Here is a 10155-nt window from a genome sequence, read left to right on the forward strand (position 1 = left end):
TATGCATGTATTCATGAGGAAAAGGAATTGGAAAAATAAAACCTTCATATCTTTATTATGATGTAAATAAAACATTGCACATATCAGTTATATGCATTCAGTTATTGTATTCATTATAAAACTTAATCACAATTTGAAAGAAATTGTCATCAGATTTTTTGTGTCGCCTTGAAAAGGTAACATATAGGGGTTACTTTTGTCGGCGGCGTCAGTGTCGGCGTCGTTGTCGGCGTCGTCGTCCCCTAAAGCTTGTCCGGAGCATAACTCAGTCACTATAAGTCTGATTGACATCAAACTTGGTATGCATGCTTCTTTCAATAACCCGAAGTGCAATGCACAAGGACCGGTACTCTGCAGTTCTTATTTTTTGAGTTATTGCCCTTTGTTAATTTTCATACTTTAATTTTGTCCGGGCCATTTCTCTTCAACTAAAAAAGCTATGGACTTGAAACTTCATAGGATGATAGATCTCATAAAGAAGTGCAGTGCAAAAGAACCGGTACTCTGCACTTCCTAATTTTTGAGTTATTGCCCGTTGTTAATTTTCATACTTTATTTTTGTCCAGGCCATTTCTCCTAATGTATAAAAGCCATGGACTTGAAACTTCATAGGATGATAGGTCTCATTAAGAAGAAGTGCAGTGAACAAGAACAGGTACTCTGCATTTCTTATTTTTTGAGTTATTGCCCTTTGTTTATTTTCATACTTTAATTTTGTCCGGGCCATTTCTCCTTAAGTATAACAGCTATGGACTTGAAACTTCATAGGATGATAGATCTCATTAAGAAGAAGTGCAGTGCACAAGAACCGGTACTCTGCATTTCTTATTTTTTTTGAATTATGGTCCTTTGTTAATTTTCATACTTAATTTTTGTCCAGGCCATTTCTCCGAAAGTATAAAAGTTATGGACTTGAAACTTCATAGGATGATAGATCTCATTAAGAAAAAGTGCAGTGCATAAGAATTGATACTATGTATTTCTTATTTGTTGAGTTAATGCCCTTTGTTGATTTTCTTACTTTATTTTTGTCCTGGTCATTTCTCCTCAAGTATGAAAGCTATGGACTTGAAACATCATATAATGATAGATCTTATTGATAAGAAGTGCAGTGCACAGAAACTGCTGCTCTGCACTTATTATTTTTTTAGTTGTTGCTCTTTGTTATTTTTCATACTTCATTTTTGTCCGGGCCATTTCTCCTAAACTACATTGTTCACAAGGCGACACATCCGAATCGCGGAGTTCTAGTTTATAATGTATGTTATGTTTTAAAATTTTCGCGGCATCATGAATTCGCGACGCGGCCGATTCGCGAATAATAGCGAAAATAAAAACATCGCGAAAAATACCGGATTTACAGTATTTGATTTGTTATCTTCTGCATATCTTTCTGTTTTAAGTGCCCCAGTGGATCTTTGTTAGAATTTAAATTTTAGGTTTTTAGGGTTTTTTCCTCAGTGGAGTTCTTGTAAATAATGCTAACTACATGTGATACGAAGATGTTTTGAACTTTTGTCTGAGTGTTCTATTGTATGTCTTTGATAATATGTTGATTTTAAAATTTTATTTCTTTTTTTCTAGATGATATTCTTGAAGGTGGCCGTGTGTATGAAGTTGAAGGAGATTTAGATCATACATATCCAGAGGGAGAAATCCAACACTTACCTTATAGACATGATAGCGTTCTAGAAAATGATCTGGAACATCACATTGATGACCATTCTGATAGTTAACATGGAACTAAAAAGTAGTGAATAACTTTGTGTTTTCTTGATGAGAATATACCAGTTCATCACGACTATATGGTGTAATACCTTATTAACAAAGTTTTGGAAATGTGGATGATATGATATCATGAGTTTTCATCTGTGTGAGGCACTTGATATTCGTGATGAATTGCCGAGGCTGGGATTCGAACTCATTTACAGGCAGTAGTAGTATCCTCCTAGACTACTGAGCCAAAGATTCCATTCCCTGACGCAATTGTAAGAGTCTGTACTTGTCCGGAATTGAAAACGTTCATATTAAATAGAGGATATTGAATGAGTGTAAGTTCAATACTGAATTTATTACACGAGTTGAATAAAATTTATATTATGCGAGCCTCTGGTGAGCATAATATTATTTTATTCAACGAGTGCAATAAATTCAGTAATGAACTTACATGAATTTAATATTCTATTTTATCACATACCCAAAATAAAGACCGTTTTAAAGTGAAATAAGAGTAATTTTTCTGTGACGAGTCTATAGTATAACACTAACATTTAGCGCGTCTTTACACTATGTTTTTATAACGCTAATGACGTGACGTCAGAATATATATGCACGGCCGTGCAATACCATATTTACGGAGTCGCATGGGTGTGTGATAAAGCGTGTTATATAACATGACGTTCTGCGCTAACATTTACGTCATCTCCGACATTATATTGTTTTTTGTTATTTATTTTTAATATAATTAAACACCATCATGAGAAATAGACCCTTAACGTCATTTTGCAAATGACGTTAAAAGACATTAACATTGTCATAGACGTTAAAAATAAAAGAAAACTACCCTTCAAATATTTAAGATAAATATTGATAGTTAACAATAAGCAAATTTCAATAAAAAATTTTCTATTTATTTCAAGAGCTATAGAATAGAACTTCTCTAAGACTTGAATATGTCGATTAAAAAAGTATGTGACGTCAAGGACTGTTTTAGGTTCCTACAGTACTAGTATTTATGAATGTATATAGGTGTGTGTGTGTGCACACAACTGTAACAGGAGACATGATTCTTCTGAAATACTGTTGGGAAAAGGCGTAAAATGAAACAAACAAACAAAAAAATCTTGACGGCAGAATTTCAAGTCATTCATGTTACTTGAAGCAATAGGCTTCATGTTTTAATGAATTATGTCAATGATATTACTGTAACTATATAGGAATCAGATCAATATAGGAATCTGTGGTTTTATTTCTCGGAGCTGAGCTCTGTTTGTTTTCCTTTTATTTGTTGATCTGATATATACATTGTATATACTTTACTTTGATGTAAATGAAGTTTTAAATTGGTCACATAATTATAATGTATTTAAACTCTGCTGTTTTGGCTATGACCTTAAATTATTTTGTTATGATTTTTGTTCATGATTAATTCTGAATACATGTATTTATAAAATGAAAATTTCATGTGATTTAATTCATTGATTAATTTTAATTAAGTGTACGTTTGCACCTATGTGATCAAATAACAAAGATATAGCTTATTAAGTATCTTAGAAAATTACAAAATATATACACTTATAAACATAGATTTAAAAGAACAACATATAATATGGCAATCTCTTTTTATCTGAATTTGATTGTAAATTCAAAATACAATGTATCAGTAGTATTTTGGTTTGATTTTATCACTACATACTTGCTAATGTTTTAAAAATCATAGTTTAATGTTTAACAATACAGTTTGTGAAACTTCTCACCTTATATCATTATCATAACATTTACATTAAGAATTTTAACTGAACAACTTGTTGAATTTTTTTGATCACATGGTCTTTATGTTTAATGATAAAAAGTTTAATTTGTTAGTAAAAAGCCCTATTATGCCTCAGAAATGCTTTCATCTTTTAACTTTTTTCTCAGAAGCTATTTAATTTTTGGTGTCCTGTTATATAGTTTTAAAACAGTTACTCATTACTTGTTTTTTGGCAACTCAGTACAGTAGTGATTTTCTATGGAAGTCAAAATACTACTTTGTTTTAATTTTGCTACTTTTATGTCAAATTATTTTAAATTAAGTGCTATTATCTTCATTTGACAAGCACCTAACATGCTCATAAACCATTATTTATACATAATAAAACTCATGTTTGTCTGTTATAAAGAAAAGAAAAATGTGTGAATTTCTTATGCATAATGTGCCTTAAAATGAATTATTTCTCATATTTTCTTATAAATTATTGTACATTTTATTTTCATATACATGTACATGTAAGATTTTTAACATTCATTAAATGTCATTATATACATTACAAACATACTAAATTTGTTACATAAAATTTTTTCAAAAGTTTTATATATATGTTGTTGTTGTTGTTTTCTGTGCACGAAGCTTGATCATGTTATCAGTCTTAAAATATTTAATTTTTCATGACATCTCTGCCCTGTCCCAGTACAATTATATTTTCACTGTAACAAATCTTACTCTATGTAACATATATAAATTCTTAAAGTAATTTGCAAGGGTGAATGAATCTATAAAATATTATTATTTCAATTTCATTAAATGTCAGGTTGAATATCACCCAGGGTTGAATATCATTTAAGTTTGAATGTCACTCCGGGTAGTTGCAATTGGGTTAAAATAGACCAAATACCCAACACCCTGGGGTCAAGGTCATTGTTACTAAAAATGGTTTTGTATAATATGATTGGTATAATTTATCTAATACCATGTAGTACATAGTTTGATGTGATTGTGGGTATGATGGTAGGGATGAAATGTCACCAAAAGTGTGAATATCACAAAATAATGAATATCAAAAAACGGTGAATATCAGTTTTAGTCACAGTTCTTGACCATATAATCAACAGATTACATTTTCACAATAAGGGGAAAATATGTTTACTCCCAAATACAATATGCATTTCCTAGCCAAACATTTCTGACTTCTCTTTCTTTTTTAACATTCAATGGTTAAAGTAAGCATCGGTACCATATATTTTACATGAAAATATCACCATTGTGAAACATAAATTATACATAAGAATCAGCAATGAGAATACTGCCATGGTTATTTTTATTATACCCCCACAAATAAAGTTAAGAGGTAACTAGGAGTCCGCTTGTTGGCCCGTTGGTCTGTCCACTTCATGGTTTCCAGACTGTAACTAGAGTTTTGAAGTAGATATTGTAATCAAACTTGGTGTATAGCAAGCTTTTGTGGAAACCCCAGTTGGTATTGCTTTTAGACCCCTGGGGTCAAAGTCACTTCCTCAATATAGAATCAAAGCACAGAAGGCGCTGAATTTGTTTCGGTCTCAGAATGTCAGAAAGGTGAAGGTTGTGAGATTATAAAACAATTTGTTTTTGTATAGTGCCACCAATGCTTTCCAGCGTTTTAATTGTAGTAGATTGGCTATAAGACTTTAAACAATTTGAAAAAAATGTGTTGCCTTAATTGGGATTTGAACTCCAGACCTCTCGCTTCCTAAGCGAGCGCGCAACCCCTCGGCCACGGTGGATTTACATGTTCACGGCCAGAAGAAAACCATATTATTCTAGTTAGGGTTTGTAATGACGCTAACTGTTGTTTAACACTTGTGTAAATAATCATGGCGCTTACTATAAGCATGTATATCTATAAAGAATAAAACAATATTAGAAATCTTCGACCATTCGGGAATTATTTTGCTTGAAAATCAATCCGCCTGTCGTGTGACCATATTTACGCAGTGATCTCCCCTAAATTTTTCGGCCTAAGTGTTACATCTAAAGGGAAGTAACCGCTTCAAAAAAGCGGACTACTTTCGGCACTTGCAATTAACAGCATTAGAGTCTAAAATTTCGCTACCATTATTTGTTTGGTCTGACGACCCAAACAAATTAAAATGGTTTTGGACAATAAAAAGAGTTCGAAATGAGATACTGTTATCTTGGTATATAGCCAGCTTATATGAAGACCCTGGTTGGGATTGCTTTTGACTCCCTTGGGTCAAGGTCACTGTTACTGAAAATTGGAAAATGGTTTCCAGATGATAACTCAGTTAGCAATTAAATATTGTAATCCAACTTGGTATTTAGCAACTTATGTGGAGACCTTGCTTGCGATTGCTTTTGATCTCCTTAGGTCAAGGTCAATGTCACTGTTATTAAAAATAGAATAGGCCTAATGGTTTCTGGATAAGAACGAGCTATTGTTATGAAACTTGGCATTTAGCAAGGTTATGAAAAGACCTAGCTTGCGATTGTTGTTGGACCTCTAGGTTCAAGGTCACTGTTACTAATAACAGAAAAATGGTTTCTGAAAGATAGACAATTAATTGTAATAATTATTGCCACTTCATTGTTACAAAGGAGGAAACCTCATAAATTATGGGTCGAGTTCAAATTTTGCATCAGACCTTATATTTCAAAATGTTACGGTTCCTGGTTGGGGTATGAATCACCTTTAGTTATTGTATATATAATGAACTTTCAAGGGGAAAGGTCACCGTGAGTAAGATACACATGTATATTGTACCATAGAGCTAATTGTTTATATATCTGTGATTGTACAACGGAAATTTCAAGGGGAAGAACCGTGAGTAAGATTTTACATTTGAACTTGCAGGGGGCATATTGCCGTTGGTAATATGTATTTTGCATATGGACATGCAAGGTAAATATCTGACTTCCCTCATTTTCACGGTTCGTCTACATCACGTGCAATGTTCCTTGAATCGGTTAATTGACTTCATGTAAGGAAATTTATCGCTGAAGGTCTCGGTAGATATTGTACTTGAAAGTAAAGATTCATGATGTGTGTTCCGAGTTAATTGTGTATGGGAACTTGTGAATTGTATTGGTTTTCAGGTTTGTTATGTTTACGCTTGAAATCGTTGAATGAATAAGTGTTAATTGAACATGCATCACCGCACATTTCCTCGATTTGGCCGTGCTCGGTAAATTAATACAGAAAAATAACGCTTTGATATTGTTAATTCATTAATTTTATTTATGCATGTAACATCATTTATCGGGGCATTTTATTGTTGGTGATATCACCCGAGATAAAAAAAAATATGACACACTTTTCCATATTATCATAGATTTATCGCATGGTTTGGAACTTTTCATTTGTTCTTACTAGCCCATTATACTCAGTACACTTCAATGAGCATTTGAAAACTGTTTTGATATATAACAGTACAGTTTTTTCATTGATTCATATAGGAAAAAAACTCGACTGTTATATATCGGTTGAGTTTTTTCGCACCTGTTATATATCAATGCAGATTTTTTTCACAGAGGCTCCAATGGGGGCAGTGGTAACGAACATTCCCAGTAGCAAGAAAAAAAGAAATCAATGAAATAAAATAAATAAATAAATACAATAAAAAATATAAACAAAGATAATTAATGAGATGAAATTTACTCTCATTTAATCAAAAAGGTACATCTTTCCACTGAAAAAAGCCCTTTAATTAAAATGAATCAATATTTGTAACAGTTTCCAATTCGCCTCTAACATTGGATAGTCAAGGGCCGAAGGATAGACCACATTTTTTGAGTAAAAAATCGGAACCATTCAAGCGTAACGACAGCGCCGCCATATTGGTATATATAGCAGACGATATTTTTTAATTGTCCGCCATTTATGCACTGCAAGTTTATTTTTGTATTTAGGTTATGACATTATACAGCAGACGACCCATTTTTATCCACCGATAGTCCGTTAAACTGAATAATGCGCTGTCGGGCGCAACATCTTTTACCCGTTTATTATATATAACTGCAAATCGGCTCTTACTCGGCAGTAATTAGTGTAGCCGCTATTTCATGAAGAAACCAGTGCTGATATTGAAAATTGTGATTGGCATATTTTAATTAGCCAGGTCAGGTGTTTCTAAAAAGGCTGATAACACTGTAGCAATGTGAGGATACATTCAAATTTATTACATAGATAATGCACGTGGAGCTCAGCTCGCAGAGACAAATGAGAACACAGTAACTTTTTGATATCCTTTTAACTCTAAGAAAAATGTCAATTATTAATTGCTGAATGTTTATATTTTCTAGAAAAAGTAAGCAAAAACATTATTTTGTTCATATGACAGAAATGAATTGCATTAACAATCCTAGGTATTGTTGAAAACTCATTGTTTTACATGCCAGATTAAGTAATTGGACCCCATCCTTGTTTGTACGTGACTGCTGGAGAAAAATAATGTTATGCTTAATTAAAGAGGTGACACTTTCTATATTTTTTATCTGATATCGAGTTGTAAGAGCCGATTTGCAGTTATATGGGTAAGAGTTCGATAAGACTCCCTACGGTCGTCTTAATACGAACTCTTACCCATACATAACCCTTTCACCAATAATTTAATTTCACTTGTGTTGTAACCACCGATAGATACACATCGAGGCAATCGAAACCCGGACAAAGGTAAAACTTTATTACATTTTTCACAATATTACAAAAAGTGACTAATCCATTAGCCAATCAAATCACAATACAGTGTATTGGATGTATTTTTCGCCCACTTAACCTCTACCTGATGGAGTTTAAACTAACGGTTTAACAATTTTTACAACGCCACAGTAGTTTAATAATGTTATTTATGAGCGTTTAACAGAGTAGACGACAAGTTGTTATATTAGTGATAAAGGTTTAAGCAAAACAAGCCGGTGTTTACATATTTACTTTTATTTACAAACGTTTTTTTTTTCTTTTTCACGGTACAATTTATAACATGTAAATACAATTAATAGAGTAATAATTTTTAGATAGTAAATATTTTACACATAAACTCACAGACACACAAAGTAATGTTAATTTAAGTCCGAAGCTTTCATCCAATAGTAATTATTTTACACATAAACTGAAAAACGTTAATTTAAGTCCGAAGCTTTTATCCAACTGTTAAATTTAGGCGGGAAACTTTTCCATTTGACGTAGAGTTGTTTAATTCGTCCTTTTCCTCGGGTTTTTAATATTTTCTCTATTTTCCATGTTTGATTAGGATCAATGTCCACTTGCTGTAACTCGCTTTCATAGAATGTGCCTTTGATTTCTTCTTGATGCATGTCTTGAAGACGATAGATAGGCAATGTACCTCTGTGATAACGTTTATACACTTTAAACAATGCGCCTGAGAACGTTTGATGGTATGCCCTAGTAAATATAGTTTTTAGATGGCTGATACGCACATAATCTCCTAATTTAAATTTGAAGCGTTTGAGATTTATATTCGATTTGTTGTTTCTAGGGTTTTGAGCCATGTAGGTTGATATTCGTACTTCTTCTTGATTACTGTCTTTGACATATGCGGTTCTCATTCCAATAGTTCTATGATAGGTATGGTTATAGCTGTCGGCGATGTCCTGTAATATGGATAAAAATGTACTGGTTTCTTTGTACAAGTAGCGCATGAGTCTAGTTTTTATACTCAAAATCGCCCTTTCAGATGTGGAGGCCTTCGTTTCATTTTGAGTGGGATAGTAATGGATTCCTTTCTTTTTCATTATATCTTGGACTTTCCTGGCTTTAAATTCTTGACCTGAAAATAAATAGAGGAATGTGTAGTAGCTGTCAAAACAGTCGTATACATGTTGTAGTAAAATAACACTTGACAAATAATTCATACCTTTGTCGGTCAATAATTTGGTCGGAGAACGGTTTGAAGATGTAAAGATTTTCTGAAAGGCTTGAGCTACTTCTTCCCCAGTTTTGTGTTTTAACGGCTTTAACCACACATACTTGGGAAATGTATCAATCACCAATAAAATGTATTTGAAACCCTGGTTCCAATCAGCAAATTTCACCGTACCGATCAAGTCAGCCATCCATAAATCGTCTTTACCCGCACTAACAACATGATTTCGTGGGAAACGTCTCCTAACCGGTTTGTGTAAACAATAAGATTCCTGATTATGCAAGAATTTGCGTATTCTGTGCATTCCCATATTAAATTTCCCTTCATTTTTGACCACTTTGTACAGTTTTTGTGGCCCAGCAAATGAGGCTGGGTGTTTTGGGTCAAAATATATTGACTTTAAATACTTCTCCCATGGAGCCATGTTTACTGTTCAGTGTCGTTGGTAGAAATGAAATGAATATATCTATACGTACCTATAAATTAGTTTTCAGATTCCTCCTCATCGATGTCACTTTCTTCCTCGTCACTTTCTTCATCATCAGTAATTTCAGTCTCAAATAAATTTTCAAACTCAGTCTTATGTTTTCTCAAGACCTTTGTCACGGCTAAAGTTTTGTTAAAACCTTTTGAAATAAATTTATTTATCTGAGCCATAATGTTGCTGTGCAGTTCATCGTTACTAAGTGGCAATATAAAATTATCAATTAACATTGTATAATTATTGAAAAACGCCTTTCCGTTGTAAGGCTGAATACGTTCTTCTGCCATTTCTTGTGCTTCGTCACTTTCCTCTCC

At 32.9% G+C, this 10155-nt stretch overlaps 2 protein-coding genes across 7 annotated transcripts in view; one reads left to right on the forward strand and one right to left on the reverse strand.

Moving 5' to 3' along the window:
• Positions 1-4072, forward strand: part of LOC132719591 (uncharacterized) — a 37082-nt gene extending 33010 nt beyond the window's left edge. For all 6 annotated transcript variants that reach the window (XM_060703377.1, XM_060703376.1, XM_060703378.1 and 3 more), the window contains exon 14: positions 1585-4072. In XM_060703377.1, the coding sequence (XP_060559360.1) occupies positions 1585-1736 (152 nt within the window). In that variant the 3' untranslated portion in view covers positions 1737-4072. The remainder of the gene's footprint in view (positions 1-1584) is intronic.
• A 4521-nt stretch (positions 4073-8593) lies between these two features.
• Positions 8594-9781, reverse strand: LOC132719594 (uncharacterized). The gene has a single exon (XM_060703383.1). It carries the CDS (start codon positions 9779-9781, stop codon positions 8594-8596), a length of 1188 nt encoding a protein of 395 aa, XP_060559366.1.
• Between the last annotated feature and the right edge of the window lie 374 nt (positions 9782-10155).

This window comes from Ruditapes philippinarum, unplaced genomic scaffold (assembly GCF_026571515.1).
Source record: "Ruditapes philippinarum isolate M1 unplaced genomic scaffold, ASM2657151v2 ctg10126_1_1_1_1, whole genome shotgun sequence".
Lineage (NCBI taxonomy): Eukaryota > Metazoa > Mollusca > Bivalvia > Venerida > Veneridae > Ruditapes > Ruditapes philippinarum.